This window comes from Dysidea avara, chromosome 13, assembly GCF_963678975.1.
Source record: "Dysidea avara chromosome 13, odDysAvar1.4, whole genome shotgun sequence".
Classification (NCBI taxonomy): domain Eukaryota; kingdom Metazoa; phylum Porifera; class Demospongiae; order Dictyoceratida; family Dysideidae; genus Dysidea; species Dysidea avara.
In genome coordinates this window covers 10,386,517-10,407,488 of record NC_089284.1, presented here as the reverse complement: position 1 = coordinate 10,407,488, position 20,972 = coordinate 10,386,517, and the positions used below count along the sequence as shown (strand labels likewise).

The 20,972-nt window shown below is 37.9% G+C and overlaps 2 protein-coding genes and 1 non-coding gene across 5 annotated transcripts in view; 2 read left to right on the top strand and 1 right to left on the bottom strand.

Moving 5' to 3' along the window:
• Window positions 1–3,817, bottom strand: part of LOC136243603 (H(+)/Cl(-) exchange transporter 6-like) — a 134,603-nt gene extending 130,786 nt beyond the window's left edge. For 2 of the 3 annotated variants that reach the window (XM_066035148.1, XM_066035147.1), the window contains exons 1-11: window positions 3,672–3,817; window positions 3,555–3,626; window positions 3,443–3,508; window positions 3,249–3,314; window positions 2,801–2,867; window positions 2,260–2,366; window positions 1,623–1,749; window positions 1,124–1,191; window positions 972–1,030; window positions 782–828; window positions 625–710 (exon numbers count right to left, since the gene is read on the bottom strand). In XM_066035148.1, the coding sequence (XP_065891220.1) occupies window positions 625–710; window positions 782–828; window positions 972–1,030; window positions 1,124–1,191; window positions 1,623–1,749; window positions 2,260–2,366; window positions 2,801–2,867; window positions 3,249–3,314; window positions 3,443–3,508; window positions 3,555–3,626; window positions 3,672–3,731 (825 nt within the window). In that variant the 5' untranslated portion in view covers window positions 3,732–3,817. Of the gene's footprint in view, window positions 1–624; window positions 711–781; window positions 829–971; window positions 1,031–1,123; window positions 1,192–1,622; window positions 1,750–2,259; window positions 2,367–2,800; window positions 2,868–3,248; window positions 3,315–3,442; window positions 3,509–3,554; window positions 3,627–3,671 lie in introns of those variants that run through there. The other variant, XM_066035149.1, reaches the window with a different exon arrangement.
• On the top strand, window positions 296–369 carry Trnan-guu (transfer RNA asparagine (anticodon GUU)). The gene has a single exon. It is a non-coding gene; the product is annotated as a tRNA-Asn (tRNA).
• Window positions 3,818–3,846: 29 nt separating the features above from the next.
• Window positions 3,847–16,498, top strand: LOC136243608 (delta-1-pyrroline-5-carboxylate dehydrogenase, mitochondrial-like). Its single transcript, XM_066035154.1, has 21 exons — window positions 3,847–4,055; window positions 4,110–4,212; window positions 4,259–4,351; window positions 4,809–4,930; window positions 5,444–5,606; window positions 9,478–9,549; window positions 9,597–9,671; window positions 10,209–10,299; window positions 11,263–11,359; window positions 11,485–11,535; window positions 11,619–11,641; window positions 11,702–11,752; window positions 12,101–12,201; window positions 12,952–12,999; window positions 13,057–13,101; window positions 13,428–13,513; window positions 13,711–13,777; window positions 13,827–13,895; window positions 14,982–15,034; window positions 15,088–15,206; window positions 16,239–16,498. Exons 1-21 carry the CDS (start codon window positions 3,991–3,993, stop codon window positions 16,355–16,357), a joined length of 1,713 nt encoding a protein of 570 aa, XP_065891226.1. The 5' UTR covers window positions 3,847–3,990; the 3' UTR covers window positions 16,358–16,498.
• Window positions 16,499–20,972: the final 4,474 nt, after the last annotated feature.

Sequence of the window (20,972 nt, the reverse complement as noted above, 5' to 3'; positions counted from 1 at the left end):
ACTTAGTGGTTTGCAGTTTGCAGTGAATAAATGGCGGGTTAAAGCCTAATTTTCATGAATGTATACTGTTCAGTTGTATAAACTATTGGAATTGGCCAGTACAATTAGAAAATTAAGCACAGATATAACGGTGGGTAGCAAATGTAGACAGTAGTGAAAACATACAAGACTATAGTGGCACCAGCTAATTGTAGGGTATAATCACTGTTTTAAAAGTGTCCTTGGTAAAATCATACTGTATGTGTAAACCAAGGGCATTTCTAAAGCATTATTTTACCTAAATGCATAGACAACAGCACCTGTGGCACAATAGGTCAGTGCGTTCGGCTGTTAACCGAAAGGTTGGTGGTTCAAGCCCACCCAGGTGCGAGTTTTCTATTTTTTTTGTTGTTGCACAATTTCTAATGCCACTATTTGTTCAAGTGACGCTTGTGCATTTTGCTACCCATTGTGGCTACATACATTTTAGAGTTTAGTGCATTGCACATTCTTGCAACACTTTTATTGCACTGTGAACAAGCTTCAGAACCACTTAGCTGGTTACAATCCCTAAAAGCAATCACAACTCATGCAAGGCGTTATATACGTATTATGTAATTCAAATACTTGAGCATCAATCCTTACTGTTCTCCAGGTCAGTGCTTGATTCCAAAAAGAAGATCCCTCCTCTAGACTGAAGAGCACTCCTCCAATAGGAGCTCCAAATGCAGCTATAGGGGAAATCCTTTATCTCAACATCACACAGACTATACAGAAGGAGGTAGTGTCTATATGTACATACCTGCTACTCCAGCTGCTGCTCCACTGGACACAAAATCTCTAATATCACTACATCAAGGATATGATGTTGCTATACATTATACACCAAACACTGCATATTCCTGCTGTGTACATTCAAAATGCCTTTTTGTGGATTTGAATGGTCATATTTTATACCAACAGATCATTGTTCAATGCATGCACATACTCACCGATCAGATCTGAAGAAAGGCAATCGAAGGTCAATCCACTTCAATGCCATGCTACGAAACTACACAAGAATGGAGAAGTGCATAGGTAAAATGGCTGCTCTGTTAGAGGTTTGTAAATGTGTAACATGAATGTTGCCTATGCATGTACACACCTGTGGTAGGCCAGCTCCAATGATTGCTCCACTGTGAATCATTGGCCCCTCCTTGCCAACAAAAAATCCTAAACCAGACAAGTCAAATTGTGTGACTGTGACTACAGTTAATGTACACTTTAATTTTGAAGAAAATTTACATGTATCAGAATACATTACATTCAACAGAGGGAACTACAAGAGAGCACGAATACAAACTTACCATACCTATTATATTGCACAGATTTAGTTTCTTCTCTTTCACTACCAAACTTTGGAACAACCTACAACCAGTGACTGGTCACTCACCCTCTATTCCAGAGTTCAATAACCTACTACTAAATGAACTATAGAATTTTCAATTATGTGTATGATTTTGCTCAATGATTTTGCATTTATACTCGCTGTGCGAGGTTCTGCAATTATAATAATACTACTACTATTATAGTACTATATTACAGGCCTGTATGTGTATGAAACATATGTGCATACAGGTAGCTATACACTTCACCCTACCCACCTCCTGCAACACTGAACAGAACTCCTATAGCTTTGGCTAACAGTGTGAACAATCTGGTCACATGAGGCACCTTGATTCCATTAAGGAAACACTTGATCTCAGGAATACCGCTACCAGCTGCTACCGGCTGTGTGTGAATGAGACGTACACATCATCATACACACAATACAAGTACATGCATGCAGATAGCTGCATACATGTTGTAGTATGTACAGTATATACAGATACATGTACACATGTGTGACAGCTAATAAATAAATAGATATTATATATATGTATGCACAAAGAACTTTAACAAACTAAGAAAGAATATTTTGGACCCAATGGGTCTACCTCTGAAAGAGGAAAACCTCGATCTTCACTGCAGCAAAAATGGGCCCAAATTTCTTGGTCCTCAAGTGTCTGTTGCCACAGCAAACTCATCATCAATACTGAGTGATATTGACTTTTGACTTTACAAATGCTGCCTGGCCTAAGACCAAACAAAAGACTTCTGGTTCCCATATTAACTACCAGTGGCCTGTTTTGTCTCAGGCTGTAGGCAGTATTTGAAATCATGGTCCAACTTAGCAAGGTTCAACCGTAGTACCAAACAGATGTGCCAGCACAATCAGAGGTTTGTACATCATTACCTCACCTCTATCATGGTAAGTAGTCCAGCTACACAGCCAAAAGTGACGTTGAATGCCAACAACACAAGTAGTGACAGTATGATGTGACCAGCTGGATAAGTTGTGTCAATAACTGTAAGAGACATATATGCATACAGTACAAGGTTCTGCAATTTCATAATTTAAACATACTTGTACCATGCACATGTGGATAACCTTTGGTGGGGATCCATGACCATCTAAAATAGCTTCCCTTTGTACTTAACATTGCAGACACCAAAATAAGGTGTAGGTAATTCCCACAAAACACTTGATGTCTTAGGAGTAGTGAAATTGGCAGTATACAAAGCCTAAAACATTGTGATGAAAATTTGTTGCAACGGTCTGTGAACTATGATCATGCTTTGTAGCTTAGATGAGTTGACATACATACAAATTGTAGCTTGGCAAGACAAATCTAAGCTTCTTTGCCAAATTTCAATTTCGTACTTATGAAGACAGTATCTTATATTATTGTATAATGGTATACAAAACAAACAGACATACTGTACAAGTCCAGGACCATACCTTGTTTGAGGGTTGAATATTTTAAGTCATTCAGGTGCATGACAACATAGTTGATGAAGAAAGCCACCTTCATATAACCATGACAACATATATAACAAGAAGGGTATTATAATGGCCAATGAATACAGTAAACACATAGTCTACATGTTTTGTGAAGCCATACAGAGGCTTTTGTATAGATCTTGTCTGCCAATTATGACATCTATAATACATACACATGTACAGAATTATATACATGATTACTGGATTACATTTCTGAAGTTTTTAATGGCAAACATCCCTGCATAACTTTGTTTTAACTATTACACAGTCTGCATGCAAGGCAGCTCAACTGCTGAATTTCTGCAGTTTACAAAATCTGGCTGCTACATGCAAGTTAACACTGAGCTAGTTGTATTTGTATACATAATGTATACTTACTGTATACCACTAGGCATTTCATACTCACCATTCCAGTTAGGATGCCAATTACTGCAACTGTCACCCAACGAAATGCACTGAGAAATATTCTATTCTGAAAGCAAAAAATCACACTAACATTTCACACCACTATATATTCATGCACCATACGGTGATTTTGTACATGACACATGCACAAAACAGTTTTCAACCTATTAGGTAGTGAAATAAGTCTCAACTTACTCGAGCAGTCAAGGAATGCATCTTCTCCATGTATGGCACATTAGGGTACTTGTCATAATCAAGACTCTAATAGTTGTGCAGTTTGTAATTGTGAAATAAAGCTGATTCCTACCTCATAGTTAGGTTGACCAGCTGAAGGGGAGAAGTGTTCATCCTCATCCTTAATTTTTGCCAACAGGAGATCCTGTGTAAGTGATACTATAAAAGGTTCCTAGCTACATGTTCTTACCCTCTCTCCTGCAGTAGAGCTGTCTGGTCTGCAGCACACTACGTCAGAGAACGAGGTCATATTCAGGCTTGGGGTCACGCACGCCCACTCTAGTGTTTTTGGTCTATTTAGTGACCACCACTGCAATCGACTTAACGCGCATTGCGCTTTTAGCCTAATTTTGCGGGGGTTGGACCATAGATTATATAGTCGGTAACGACTATATAATCTATGGTTGGACACAGGGTGACAGAGATCACACGACCGGAAACCATATCAGCCATTTATTTGTTAGAGAAGGTGTGACGGAGGCATACCGGTACACTGAACTTGAAGTGAAATGGCGCGTACGTTGTGTTTATCTCGTTCACTCAGATTCAATCACCTCCGGAACAGCGCATCAAAGTGAGAACTTTGTAATATACTACAAAGTGTTGCAAGCAAATTTGTTACTTACAGGGTGCGTTGGTATGCTTCTCCAGTCTTTAACTTCCCGGAGTTCAAGAACGAACCGTTATTAACGTTTGCACCTGAATCAGAGGAACGAGAGAATGTCATCAAGGTGTAGTACAGGTGTGGTGTGGCGTGTGTTGACTCTTAATCCGCAGGCGATAGAGCAGTTGAAGTCTGTCAAGTATGATATACCGTGCGTGATTGGTGGTAACGAGTTTCGCACCGCACAGAAAAAGGAACACCTCTGTGTAAGTTTATTATTTCCAGGTGTTTGTGCCTTAAGCGGTTTATAATTGGTTAGGTATGTAGAGCAGCTATTCTTCCATAAAGAGTAAATCACACATTAGGATCTTAGTGGGTTGCTTCTGTAGATGCTGCTGTCATTCCAAAAAATTGTGTATGCTAGATATTCACAGACCGCTTAATCAAAATAATACCACAAGTGCACTTTGGTGTGAAGCCATAGAATTAAAATCCTTTGACAATGTTTTGGTTTTTAACTTTTATTTAGGCTTGTTACCATGTGGCACTGTTGTTACTGTGACTGGGTTTGCTGTTCATTTTTTGGTTGCTCAAGAATTAACAGTTGTGTCCAAGCCCTTTTCTATTGGAATGTGTAGTTCTTTGACTAGTGTATAGAATATGTAGCACAGATGAATACATGAGTACACATTTACAGTGATCACTCATCTATTTTTTGTTTAGCCATACAAACACAGTGAAGTAGTGGCAGAGTATTATTATGCTGATAAGACATTGATTGAGAAGGCAATAGATGTAGCGTTGGAGTCGAGAAAGTCTTGGGAGGGAATGTCAGCAGAGGATAGGCAAGTGATCATGACAATTGTTGTTTGTTTTTGGTACCCATTTGCAGCATAAATGCATGGCCTTTACAGTAATTATTTTGCCATTATGTAAATTATGTTGCATATTAGAGATTATAGCACTATAATGATCACTTTTACCAATAAAAACATTTTTGTATATGAAACTGAGGGTTTGTGGAGTGTGTGCCTCATTTCATGTAGTGCTAAACTACAATGTTACAGATAACCAAAACCATTGTGAAAACTGTATAATATAACCGAATTTTTTTGAGAGGGAAATTTTTGTGGATTGCTGCCATCCAAAATTTGAGAGTAGGCAAGAGGGAATTTACTTTCTTGTATACATTTGTAATATCCATTTAGATAGTTTAGATAGAGCCACAAATTTCAAGGAGCGAAATTTTCATGGATAGCTGCCAATCCACGAAAATTTCCCCCTTGGAAAAATCTTGCTATACGCTAGTTACAATTTAGTTTCCATTTGTATATTGTTTGTATTGTTACAATGTGTAGATTGTCAATTTTCTGGAAAGCCGCTGATTTGTGCAGTGGCAAATATCGGTCTTTGTTACTTGCCTCTACAATGATCGGTCAGGGAAAGACAGTCCATCAGGCAGAGATTGATGCTACTTGTGAACTGATTGACTTTTTAAAGTATGGAGTGAATTCAGCTATGGTACGTGTGATTGTGTGGTAAATTGTGTACTGTGTGTTAATAGTCACTAAATCATAGTGATAGTTTTGTTACTTTTTATTAATTCTTTACTTTTTGTCTCAAAATTTTGTACGTTAAATTGTGTACATAGCTATTAACACGATGGTCAGCACATGTTAAAGGCCATGATGTAAAGCAGCTTGTTATTTATGTTGTGAAAGCAGAGACACCACGTATAAGAGGATTTACATGTTTTTGTGCTGCGTATGTAATCTGCAAATAATAATGATAGTATATTAGAGAATTTGTGCATTAGGATATTATTGTGTATGCTGTTGTGTAAGTAACGTTGCTAATTGGAATATCGTATTCATTATGATCTTGTATAATATTGTGTACCGTAAATTGGCAATAATTTCAACATTGAAAATATTCGTCTTTAACCCTTAAACCCGCATACGCCGATATATAAAGTTCGAAATATGCGCTATTATTATATGTTGTTTCTTGGCGAGTTTTGGTTCCATACATTTGTCGAAGGAGGTATCATTATTCCTTATTACATCATGAATATAATGGCACAAATTGCGTAGCCGTAGAGTTATTAGTTCAACAACTACAGCGTTTTGTTTGAGGCCATGCGTAAAAGCCGATTTATTGGCGTATGCATTTTCAGTGCATTGTTACTAAAAATTGCGTGCAGGTTTAAGGGTTAATAAAAATGTCAATGCAATATTTTCATTATTGCAAAAATTATTACGGCAAATTTGAAACATGGTGTAGCTAGCAGAAGTGAAAGGATGTCAAAGGAAAGTTGATTACATGTATGTTCAAAGGAGACTGTACTGCAGAAAATTCTTCGTCAGCTCGGTGATTTAAGTGCTGATGAAGCTTAAGAAATTGTAGATCTAATTTTAAAGGTGCTTGCTTTTTGGACCTTTGATGATTCATCAAAATGATTCATCAAATTTGTCATCTTTTCTTTCATCAAAATTTCCTGTCATATGGTAACCGCTATGTTTACTTTCATGCCTAATATAGAAGCTCTTTTGGATTGGATTAATGTAAAGCAATAGCTTGCTATAACTAAGCTGGTGATATGAAGGTCCTAGTGACTGGATGTTCACTGTGCTGAAGTACAATAAAATTAGCTTCCCCAACTAAATTCCTTTAAAATTTTTTTCGATTCAGCCAACAACGATTCATGGTATGCTATTGAAGAGTAGATTCCATGCATATGTTGTTTCATGTACAGTGATGAGAGCGTTTGTATGCTTTTAGAGTCATCCCAAACAACATAGCCTGTTAATTATGCAATACTGTATGTGAGTATTATAAGTAGAGATGCACCGATAATCGGCTACAACATCGGAATCGGGCCGATATTAGCACTGATCCGATTAATCGGCTATGGCAGACATGCAGCCGATAATTGTATTATATGCGCATGCGTAAAACCCCATGTTTATTCTAGAACTTTCTTCGTGCATTTATTAGAATTAAAATTAGAACGTGGCTCAATGTCTACTGGCAGAAAGAAGTCAGAGATTTGGTCGTACTTTATTGTGACAGAAGATGCGCACTACGCTGAATGCAAAAAGTGTAAAGTGAAAATATCGCGAGGGGATAGAAACACAAAGACGTTCAATACAACGAACTTGGTACAGCATCTCAGGAAGCATAGTGAAGAATTCAAGAAGTTTGAAAAAGAGAAAGCCGATAATGCCTCTAATCAAGCTAAAACACCGCAGCAATTGTCACTTCCGGAAACTGAGGACCGTGTAAAGCCATGGAACATTAACGATCCTCGTGCTCAGCGAATTACTCGCCGCCTTGTCGAAATGATAGCCCTGGACAGTCAACCGTTTTCTGTTGTGGAGGACAGTGGATTCATAAGATTCTTGAAAGAACTCGAGCCGCGTTATACCGTTCCTAGTCGAAAATATGTTACAGAAACAATTTTACCAAGGGTCACGAGAGGAGTCACGGATGAAGTAAAAAAGGAGCTACAATCTGTGGAGTGGTACAGCTTCACAACGTACATCTGGAGTACAGAGGTGAGTAGCGACTGTTTGTTAAGCCTGACTGTGCACTGGCTTACTAAGGACTTCGAGAAAAAGGAAGCAGTACTACATGCACAGTCACTACCAGGTAGCCACACTGGAGAAGTTTTATCTCATGAATACCACAATATGTTGGCCAAGTGGAGTATTAAAGCTGAACAGGTGCATTTGATCATTAGAGACAATGCATCTAACATGGTGAAGGCCATGAGGGATGGTAATTTTGAAGACTTGGGGTGTTTCGACCATACATTGCAGCTTGTAATACGTGATGGCATCTTTTCACAAAGAGCTGTCATAGATTCCCTAGCCATTTGCCACAATATTGTGAGTCATTTTAAGCGTTCTCCTCTAGCCTATAGTCACTTGAAGACCATTCAAGATAATCTTCAATTACCCAAGCATAACCTTAAACTGGATAATCCTACAAGATGGAACAGCACATATTATATGCTAGAAGTTATTTTGGAGCAAAAAATGGCACTTGCACCCTATGCCACAGAGTATGGGGATATACAGCAGCTCACTCCCAATCAATTAGATCTGATTGGAAAATTGGTGAAAGTTCTCTGTTATATTGAAGAGATTACCAAGTCCATTTCCTGCGATGCAGCATCGGTATCGCTGATAATACCTTTCATCCGAGGTTTACGTCTGACGCTGGAAAAGAATGATGATTCTGATAGAGGGGTGCGCACAATGAAGGCTGATATGCTCAAGTCATCGAATGATCGTTATGATGGTGTAGAGCAAGAAGGCGTCCTTGCTGTTGCAACACTGCTAGATCCACGCTTCAAAGATAAATTTTTCTCTGGTGCAGAAGCAAAGACTACAGCTCGTCAACTCTTGATTGCACAGATGTCAGAGCTGTCGAGTGGTGATGTCACAGAGGTACCTTCCCCCAAAAGGAAGAAAGGCAATGACAGTAAAATTTTGAAGTGTTTCTCTGAAATATTACAAGAATCAGGAGCAAGTATTGTTGGTGATGTAGGAGATACAGAAGTTGACCAATATTTAAAGGAGCCTCTGATACAGTTTCATCGTGCAAACTCATATTTATGGTGGAAGAACAACACCCATCGTTTCCCACAACTTTCAAAATTAGCCAGAAGGTATTTGGCCCCACCTCCTACTTCAGTAGCTTCTGAACGTTTATTCTCAACTGCAGGTGATATTTACGACGAGAAAAGGAACTGTCTTGCCCCAGAGCGAGCTGAAGCATTACTGTTTGTTAAGAAAAAACTTTTTATTGGTTAGTGGAAGTTACCACTACTAACTTAAGATTTTGAGTTGTCTTATACTTGTTATTACTTACCAATCATGTCAACATGATCACCATGATCACTTCTATCGTTTGTTATCCATTTTTAATATTATTACAGTGTACAACAATTTTTAAGTTTTATTGTTCTTCAAAAAGTATATGAATAACATGATATTGAATACATATAACATAATATATGTGTAAATGCAGATTGCCTTGCATGGTGCAGTATCGGATCGGTTATCGGTATCGGCACTAATCGGTCTTCCATAATCGGTTAATCGGAAAATCGGCTAATTTTCATATCGGTGCATCTGTAATTATAAGAGCCATGACGTTGAATCACTTGATTGTAATAACAATCCATAACCATGTACTGTGCTACTATTGTATTTCATTGTGATACACACTACTATGGTTCTGTGTATGTCTTGTACATACATACGTACATGAAATATGTTCCATGACTATATGAATGGCTACCAGTGTATTTGTACAGCATTTGGTATGTAAGCTAGGACATATAGGATTTCTGCATTGGTAATGTGTTCAATTATTCTTTTAGCAATTATACAGCAATCAACCTAAGCTACACAACCCTGGTTGGAAAAACAGAATCGACTATCGTGGTTTAGAAGTCAGTTCTCAGCACTGTAGTGACTATATTCTATGTCTTGTGTACAGGGATTTATTGCTACCATTAGTCCATTTAACTTTGCTGCAATTGGTGGCTGTACCAGTGCTCTACCCACTGCCATGGTAAGAAGGTCAATGGCTACCCTAATGTGCACATACCCGTAGTGATGATTCCTATAGGTCTTTGGAAGCTGTGATTGTATCTCTGTATAGTTACAATGTAATTTATGTAGTTTGCATGTATTCTAGTTTTACATACCAAGACACTCTTATTTGGTTGGCTGGGCCCAACAACATGTTATTTGTACAAGGCATTTTAAGCTGACATTGTGCTAAGGGGCATCTTGAAATTTTTGTTGGGGGTGAAATTAGAGGATGTATTATACAGTGTGTGGTGTGGTGTTTGTAGGTGACAGTAAAACAAATGTATGTAATGACGTAACTTTGATATGCAGCAAAATGTTGGGCTTTTTTCTTAACTATAAACTTTACTCAAACTGGCATAATTTTACATTAGTGTGCTAAATATCTCAAATGTCAAAATTTCTTGAATTCAAACCACCACCTACTGTGCTAAGCCATGTATGTACATATGTGTTTAGGACTATTATTAGTGTCTAGAATTGCATGTCTAGTACTGTGTACTGTACAACTTGTTAGGGGAACGTAACACTTTGGAAACCATCGGACACCGCCATTTTATCCAACTACATTATATTCCAAATCCTGAGAGAGGCAGGCCTGCCAGACGGTATGTGTCCAGCCCTACATGTTATGTATACAGCTGTAGAACAGGGAAACTCCAAGTATTGTCACTTGAAATATTTTGACTGTTTGAAATCAATTATTGGTGATTGATGTTCCATATTAAATGTGATTTCAGTTGCATGTACATGGAGGTTCTGATGCATGCTTGGTGACTTACTGTATGCGTATAAAATTTTGAGGGAGGTAATGTTTATGAGTGACGTATGTCACTCACAAACAGCTACTCGCTTGTTTTCCAGGCAGCCCATGGTATGAAATAGACCCTGAAATCTGAGGTGAAGTTTTACACAAAGAAAGAATCACTAATTTTATGTCCCTCAAAATTTGTAGGTGCACGTGTGGTAGTGTTTTGGAATTACATTTATGTATGCACAGTTGTTTTGTGTTACTCAAGCTCTGTTGACACTTACAAGAGAACAACCTTGTTAGAACGCTAGGGAAAGACCACTATCTCACTTCCTGTGTTTTAAATATGACAAGTTGTGTTTATGATTTCTGCTCTATTATTGGGAAAGTGTTATGTACATGGCTGTAGTACAAATCTTCTCAAAGTTTTAAATCTCACCTACATTCTGCTATGTCAAACAAACCTATCCTGGATATATACACAACTCAATCCATTGATTCAAATTCTTACTGACTATATAAAAGTGATATCAGTGTGACCCCATGAGACTAAGGGATAATGGTACTATGGTGATTGGACCTCTAGTTGTGAAGTACTGGCTCAGGGTGTACGACAAAGGTGAAAGTATTACACAAGTATGTATACGCAGGTTTGCTTTTTGCAAACTCTTCCCTAGACATATTAGCATTAAATTAATTGCACGTGCTTAGCTTCATGTGGCTGTAAATCATATAATTTATGTAATTATCATATAATTCACCAATTATGTCTAATACAGCTGAACTGTTTTCCAAGTGGTGTAAATTTTTTTGTTATTAGGTGTGCTAAATTTCGTACCTGCCGATGGTCCCACATTTGGAGACATTGTTACCACTTCACCTCATCTAGCTGGTATCAACTTCACTGGCTCTGCCAAGTGAGTGTTGTGTGCATGTGTACTGTTTTCTGTGTGATATGGTATTCATTTAAGATTGTATATGCATTAGAATGCCAATCATATGGCACATGTAAATTTGTTTATATGTTGTGTTTTCTATTCAGGACTTTTAAGTGGCTTTGGAAACAAGTTGGTGTTAATGTTGACAAATACAGGTGTGTTTGTGAATGCATGTTTGTGTGTGAGTGCATGTGAGCATGTGTTTGTGTTCATTTATTTATTGTGTTTGGTATCACAGGACATTCCCAAGACTTGTTGGAGGTTTGTCACACACATCATCGCATTAAGTGATTGTACTTTGTGTGTTCTGATTTCATCTAGAATGTGGTGGAAAGAACTACCACTATGTCCATCCTGACTTCACTGATATTGGTAAGTATGACTTCTCTAAATAGTGGTTCAAGTCATCACTTGCTGTACTATGTTGTGTATTATAATTGGTTGGTTTGTTGGCATTATGACAATGTACAACAGTTACACACCTCAATTGTGTATGCTATCTTGTAGTTTAGCTAAAGTAATCAACCAGAACACTTGGTGTGATTGTTTGAACCAGTTCACTATGCACAATGGAACAATGGTAGTGTTCCAACAGCTGAGGACTTGCTTGTTGAAATTTGATGTACAAAATAAAGATGGATTGTGTTATTACATGTTATATAACATATTTTATGTTTCTGATGTGTATCTGCTTATCACTCATTTGTATGGTTACTTTAGCTACTGTGGTCAACACAACTGTACGATCAGCTTTTGAATATCAGGGCCAGAAGTGTTCTGCTTGTTCTAGGATGTATGTCCCGGACACTTTATGGCCACAGGTATGGTATCCTGTATTTGGTGTATGTGACATACATGATGGTACTTTTGGTGTGGTATTAAACCTGCATAGAACTTTGGGCAATGTGTATTTACACAGTATGGTGACATTAAGTGGGGTACGTAACTTAACTTCTATAGCCTTAAACTACCTGAAAGCCTATCATTTAGTGTCAGGGTAAACCCTAGGTATCATTTTAATCCTTATTAGATCACAATTAGAATGACATAAATTGTGAAGCCACAAGATGTACACTTTGAAAGTTACAGTGCTTTGTGTAAGACATGTATGCATATATCTTAGATCCAGTGTTTTTTTTTTTTTGGTTGACCCATTTATGGCAAGTGACAATTTGATGACTAGCAATGAAGCATGTTTATGTTGTTTTTGAACGACATGATTTTTTTGGCATTAACATTGCCAGCCAGTTTTGATTAGTTCTTGATGATTAAACTACAAATGGTGCCAAGCATGTATATTAGGGATCATAAAAAAAACTTTTGTAGCCAAAATTATTACCATAAAACCAGCCTCAATTTCCCTTCATGACAGCTTGGTAGCTTTGGTTAACCACAGCATAACACAGAGTATATTCTAGTAGAGACAAAAACAATGATGAAAATTTGCAAACAGTTCATCACTAAAAAATTCACTTAGTTTATGTTTTTGATGCACATGATAAGATGTTGTGGTATAGTGTACACTGAGAGTCTATGTATTTTACTCAAGTTATACATGCTTGATTTTTTAGATTCGTGAAGGATTGGTTGATACAGTCAGTCAGATCAAGATGGGATCAGTAAGTTGAAAAGTATAACTATGTATTTATAGGTATGTTTGATATTTTTGTGTGTAGCCAGAAGATTTTACATCGTTCATGACAGCCATCATTGATAGCAAGGTATGTAAGTTTTATTGTAGCTTCATACTATGCCTAGAAATGCCAATATGACATACACTTAAAAACCAGCTTTTGCAACCTGGTCTTAAAGCTATATGACGTGGAGCTTGCTGCCATATGCTAACACTGCTCAATACTTTCTTCAAGCCAAAGTGCTTTCTCACTATTGGTACCAGTGAGAAGTAGCTTGTTAATATAGGGGGTCAGACTTTGAAATGTACTTGGTGCCAATGAATGGGAATTTTGATTAGTTGTTTTACAAAATCTGAATCTGTTTCAAGAATATTGTATGTTACGTATGCCACATGTTATGTCTTGTATTCTAGTCATGTGCAAAAATAGCTGACTACTTAAAGGAAGCCAAATCAGACCCTGATATATCTTTGATAGCTGGAGGAAATGTACTTGACAGGTAATAAATAGCATGTCTCTGTGTGTGCAGCATGTATGAACATGTGTGTGTAGTGTAGTGTAGTGCATGTGTGGCATGATACAGTAGTGTGTTTGTGCACATAATGTTTTCTGTGTGTGGATACATATATTGTGTCTACATGTATGTCCAATAACACTAACAATCACAAGTTGTTCACTGGTGTACTGTCTATGTAGTGTTGGCTATTATGTGGAGCCGACCATATTTGAGACCAAAGACCCCAAGAACAGGATGATGCGAGAAGTGCGTACCCTATTAACTATTTAGTCTCTATGTGTGTTTGTGTTTGTAGGAGATATTTGGACCTGTTCTAACTGTATATGTCTACCCATCAGCTGAATGGGAGAAAACACTTTCTTTGGTATGTTTGTGTGTATTGTCCTTTGTTACTGACTGGCAATATCATATACACTGTAAAGACATGTGGTGCTGATCTAGGCACTTAAAAGATCAAAAGATAGGTGCTACCTACTGGTTATGGTATTCGTGCTTCATTATTAAATAATTAGCAGGGCTTCATTTAGGAGAGGGGGGAGAATTCTTACCCTCTAAATTTTAGCAAAAGTTCAAAGCAATTTAGGTATGTCCACTGTAATTCTTTCCTTCTGAAATGTTTAAGATTGTGCATTCCAGCGTAGAGAGATCAAGTGACTTGACTCTTTTATCCACAAAGAAATCCTACTATATAGCAATCTAGTTTATTTGGGGCGTCTGTATTTAGCGGATCACGGATCAGCGGATCACGTGATATGCATGCTCAACTCGATTTTGAGCACTAGGAAATATTTATACCCTAGTGTAACATACAGCATACTGTAGAATTTATATTTTATCCACAGGTAGGAAGCCTGAAGAGATTTCAATCGATACTATATAACTATAATAATTAGAGCGCGCGCGTATTAGAAATTTAACACACGTACATAGTAAGATTATTTTAATTCACCTTAAAATTGAATCACTGATGTATTCTTTACACCAACACAATATTCAATAGACTAGTTCTGTATTGCAAAAACAAACGACAAAGGATACACGCCAACATATTAGAAGCCTATTCACACGTGAGCGCGCTAGCGTATCCTTTGTCGTTTGTTTTTGCAATACAGAACTAGTCTATTGAATATTGTGTTGGTATAAAGAATACATCAGTGATTCAGTTTTAAGGTGAATTAAAATAATCTTACTCTGTACGTGTGTTAAATTTCTAATACGCGCGCGCTCTAATTATTATAGTTATATAGTATCGATTGAAATCTCTTCAGGCTTCCTACCTGTGGATAAAATATAAATTCTACAGTATGCTGTATGTTACACTAGGGTATAAATATTTCCCAGTACTCAAAATCGAGTTGAGCATGCATATCACGTGATCCGTTGATCCGTGATCCGCTAAATACAGACGCCCGTTTATTTGACCTGTTGTACACTGCATTGACTTCTATAGGTTGATGAGACATCACCATATGGTCTAACAGGTGCTGTATTTGTAAAGGACAGGTCAGTGGTAACTATTGTTATACCAGAATAACACTAGTGCATTAATGGTTCAGGCAAACACTGAGAAGAATTCAACAGACACTTCGACAATCTGCTGGTAACTTTTACATCAACTGTCCATCAACTGGATCAGTAGTAGGTCAACAACCTTTTGGTGGCTCAAGAGTTTCTGGTTAGTTGGAAATTGTTATAAAATTAGTACTATATATAAAATGGCTATTGGTAAAATGTGGAATTGCAGAAATCCAGAGCGGAATTCTGCATGTGTCAATTTCATCACATGATTCATATAATCTTAACATGATGCATTGGCAGAGTGAATACGTTTGTATCTAGCAGTATCTTCAGTCTAGTGTATTACATTATAGTAAAACAATGTCCTATTAAAAGTGGATGACAACAGCGAAGCAGAAGGCCTCTTAGCAGACGAACCAGACAGGAAACTGGTGACTATTACGCTATTATAGTCATGGTGTGTTTATTAACTGAAACTGTAAGTGCTCTCCTGGCTAAAATTGCTAAGTGCCACGGAGAAATCAAGTGAATCCATGATAGCAAGAATGGCACACTGTAGTTGGCTCTGTCTACTATTCTCATCACTGAATTGTTGCTGTACACGTGATAACAGACAGTGTTGCAGGACTTTTAACAGGGCTAATGTATTGCTTAGTGACTCCACCTGAGCACCACGCCAGGGGAGAGCATTTGCTGGTGATTAACTGAGTGTAATTTGTGGAGTGCATGGCAGGCAGCAAATACTTGAGCAAATTGCTTCGCCAGTCCAATTGCCACTAATCAGTTTCTTCTGTTACGATGCCTCCTGCAGTAACTACCAGTAATCTGTGTTTCTGTACTAATGAAGAATTGACCTCTGTTCATCTGTTCATTCCAGCATGTCTTCCAGCTTGATGCACCATGCCAAGATGTGCATGATAAAATTAACGAGTGTGGAATTCTGCTCTGGAATTCTGCATTTTACCAATAGCCATATAAAATATAACTGTTTAATAATGCTTACATAAGGCCTACAGGCCAACAAGCCAAAGTTTTTTGGCCCTTATGAACAGGTGGCTGCATTAGACTACTGTGTAAATGTGCTTTTTGGGGATTTAAGGTTGGTTTGTTGGCTTTTGTAGAACAGTGTCACTGCTCTATAACTAAGTATCTGGTTTAACCTGTGATGTATACTACTCATGTGTTACAGGTACTAATGATAAAGCTGCTACATCTGCCTACCTCCAAAGATGGGTATCTCCACAGTCAGTCAAGGAACAAACAGTACCACTAACAGAATGGGGCTATCCATCTGTGGACGAGTCATGAAATGTCATCTTGTAAACTTGCTATAGTTGCTAGTTGTTCGTGACAAGTTTTGTATTGAATATTATTCTACACTTAACTGTACTGTAGCTTTTTTAATTGCACCAAACTTTGTTGTTATGCTGAAATAAACTTGTAGAAGAACCATTGTATTAAGTTTGTACTAACATTCTTACACAGCTTGAATAGGGGAACTCTTTCCATGCTTGTGGTGATTTGTGTTTGTTGTCACTTGCAGTTGGTGATGCACCGATATGAGATTTCCCCAATTATCTGATTAACCTATATTGAAATTCACATGATGGCCAATACTAATAACCAATCTGATGTTTATATCCATTTTTAAACGGTTGTACTGGACTATACTGGATTTAAGAAAAATTTTTTTTAAACATTTAGGCAGCCTATATTGAATGTAAAATATGCAGGTGAACCTGTCTACTTGGTACTGCCTGTTCATCTTATTAGGATTGTGTGTAATTTGCATAACAAACTCTATGTATATGTTATAGAACTTTGCGTGGGCGAGATCGAAGGAAAAAGTGTACTTCAAATTTCAAGTGCACTCAGCCGGCCAACTGCTTCATCGACCACAAACAGTGCTTTATTCGTTCAATAAAGCACTCTTTGCTGTACAATAAAACACAGTTGCCCACGTGCCTTAGAGTAGGCTAATAACCTACGGGGCTCGCGCCAGTACGACTAATCACCGAAGGCTGATAGCCTCGCCGGAGTAATCAATCACCTCAGCAGTACGAGTTCCACCACTGGATTGCTTTTATAGACATACCTAAATGCTTCGATGATGGGTGGGAGAAGGTAACGTTGCTGTTACGTTTGTTAATGTAAACGGACAAGTCCTGGAGATATCACGGAAATACTTCACCATGTGACTCACAATAGAATCGATTGTGGGTTGCGAGCAAAACCTGCCAAAAGACGCGATGAACTACTATGCCAAACTATGGTGAAACACGCGTGAGTTACTTTGTTAAACTAGTTTGTGTGCGTTCAGGCTGCTATTGTCCGTTTACATTAACAAACGTAACAGCAACGTTACCTTCTCCCACCCATTATCGAAGCATCTATAAAAGCAATCCAGTGGTGAAACTCGTACTGGCTGAGGTGATTGATCACTCAGCGCGGCGAGGCTATCAGCCTTCACTGGCTTCGGTGATTAGTCGTACTGGCGCGAGCCCCGTAGGCTATTAGCCTACACTAAGGCACGTGGGCAACTGTGCTTTATTGCCCACAAAGAGTGTTTTATTGCACCGCAAAGAGTGCTTTATTGAACGAATAAAGCACTCTTTGCGTTGCAATCAAGCACTCTTTGTGGTCGATGAAGCAGTTGGCCAGCTGAGATTGTACTTTATGAAATTTAAAGTACACTTTTTCCTTTGATCTCGCCCACGCAAAGTTTTATAACTTAGCATAATCTCCATTGTATGACTACCATTCATTTTAATTTTTATTTGTTTAACCAAAAGGTAAGGTGAATACAAAAGGCAAATATGCCTATATGAGTACCACCTACAAAAATGATACAATACAAAACCAAAGAACTAAGGATACATTACAAAGACAATTACAGTACAGTGAAATAAAAAGTTTACATTAAAAACATACATGACTTAACCAGAAACAAAATTGTAAAGCATTCGCCTAAAAGTAGTGCGGCGTGTAGTAGACAGAATGTCAAATGGGATGGAGTTCCACCAGAAAACACTGTTCACAAAAAAGGAGTAACGGTAACAGTTTATGGATGACTGCTTACATAGAATAGACAGTGAGTGTGATCTGGTAGAGGCAGCAGAAGAAAAAGTGAAGTAATCATTAAACTTTAGAGATAAATGATGGTGAAGAATATCATAGATAATAGTCAATGACAGATATTTTCGTCGGGTGGAAAGAGATGGCCATGATAGCTCTGCACAGCATTCCTCAGATGATTTAGACCATTTATAGGTCCTAGGACAAAATCTGCTGCCACAAATCCAGCGAGCACCACGGTTTTGTACTCGTTCAAGGGCACTGGAGTTCTTATGAGTGTGTGGATTCCACACAGTACTTGCATAATCCAGAATAGGAATCACAAGTGCCCTAAAGGCCTTTTGTTTTGAAGAAGCTTTGCAGGTAAACATATGACGGCATAGGAGATTTAGTACTCTAGTAGCTTTTTTGGAAACATGTGAAACATTGTTATTCCATGAAAGTTTGGTGTCCACAATAACTCCCAAATACCTAACAGACTTGGCCCAATGGAGATGATGATTATTTATATAATAGAGCGGCTTCGTTGGTATACGTTTATTTGAAATGCACAAAAGTTCACACTTGGAAGGATTCAATCGCATCTGCCATTTGGAACACCAATCATTTATCAGATCTAGGTCACGTTGAAAGGCAATACAATCAGATGGAGAATCAACTGAGCAATACATAGCTACATCATCAGCAAATATTTTCATTGTGGAGCTAACAGCAGATGGTAAATCATTAATGTACAAAGTAAAAAGTAATGGTTTGTACTTCATCTTATGAAGTACAAACCATACAGTATACATGTGTATGTAGTGTTGTAGTAACTGTATCCTAAATACTAGTTATAGTCATTGATTCAGCTAAATTAGTGTAAGTGGTGAAAGTTAACTGACTTGCTACTCCATAGCTGATGTAGGGATTCTAATAGTTTTTGCACTACAGCAATAACAAGCAAAATCACATGCATAAGATTTTTGACCAATGAAATCGATTCATTTTGAACTTCAAACTGTGATTACTACATGTGACTTCTCTTTAGATTTGTTGATACGCAAGAATTATTAGAACCTCTGTACATAGCTGAAGCTGGGCAATGTTAACAAGTTTGTCCTGATCACACCTTTCTTTGTGTATGTTTTTTTTTATGTGTGGGGTACATGAGCATATGTACAACCAGTTGCCCAAATATTTGGTTAAACTGAAAGGGAAAATATCTGAGTCCAGTAGTCCAATTGCATACTATTTCAAACTATTTTTGTCTTATTTTTATGTTAATGATTTTGCGTTTAATGGCTGGTTGTACATATTATTGGTATTCTGACATGTTTAACTAAAATAATTGGTAATGTCATTCATTAATGGTAAGTGACTTCATACAAGTCGTGTGCTCTGTGCAAACCAACCATTGCCTACTTGGGAAAGTAGATTAAGCTTAATTGTTACAGGCAAAATGAATAGGCTAGACAAACAGTCATATCTCACTAAGTAAGGCCACAACAACACTTAGGGGTGGAAAGCCATAAATTTTTTCAGATGTCAGAAAACCAAAGAGAAAGTTATCAACATTTTTTTTTCAGCTGGTCTTGTGGAAGATGTTGAAGGTAACAGTGAAGTGGATCTTCCTCGTGGTATCACTCCACTGTCTTCAGAGCTTATAAAACTGTTTTTTTCCAGCTTCCCTTGCCTACATATCTAGCTGAAAAGGTATGGAAAGAAACAACCATTACATTAAAAAATGAAACAAGCATTTGTCCATCACCGGGTTGTGATGACTCAGCTCAGTGGCTTGTTGCAAGCACAGATTACAAACGGAAATCTCCATATTTTGTGCAGATTCACAAGAGTGGCCAAATTGTATGTGAGCAGGCCTGTGGAGTTTTCAAGTGCAGCAAAGTTTGTGTCCACTGCATTTCAGTTGCCTATAAAACTAACCAACTAGAGAAATTTGTAAAATGGTTTCAGCAAAAAGAAAAACCTGTAAATTTTTCAAAGCTTGCCAGTGTTGGTATGCCACAACACAGTGGCAAGAAAAGTCATTCTCATTGTAAAGCTTCTCAGAAGAAGTCCACTAAGTTAATCAAAGAGATTTTACAAGACAGTAATCAGAAACGCTAGTATCGAGTGACACCAGCTTCTAAAGAAGACTCTTTATTATCACCTGAACCTGTAGGAAATTTATCATCAGCACAGCAGCAATCTCCACCACTATTAGTATCCCCTGATAGTGCTATAGTAGATACGCCTCATCCACTTATCTTATCTTCGTGTACAGATGTGCCTGATACTCATGACGTTAATGAACTGCAGCAACAATTACTTTTGCCACCACCATTGATTCCATCCTCTGCAGCTAATTTTTTTGTGCTCCACAGCAACTACCTATGACACCGATGTCCACCTGTGGTACAACAGCAAACTATGTTCCCATCTGCAACAAATGTTTCTATGCCATACTCACCAATTGTTTACACACCATTCTCTCCACTAGTCCAACACAATTCAAGTCCACTACACCAAAGTCAGCCACAGTCAAGTCAGCTACACCAAAGTCATAGCCAGCCAAGAAACCCTTTCTGGATTGTGTTTGTAAAAGGTAACATATCAAGATGTGGTGGATGTGGTGTACGAAATATGCGTACTGAAGCTGGTACCCCACACCCAGCGTCTGATGATATTTGTTTACAGCACAAGGAGTATGTAATGTTTGAAAATCCCCATACAGGACTGATGCAGTGGTCACATGATTTACGTAATGTATACCATCATGCATATTTAAGATGTGTCAGAGTTTCCAACTTTGACCCCAAAACTGAGTTTAAAATTTCAAGAGAAACAAAAGTTAAATTAAACGATGTTC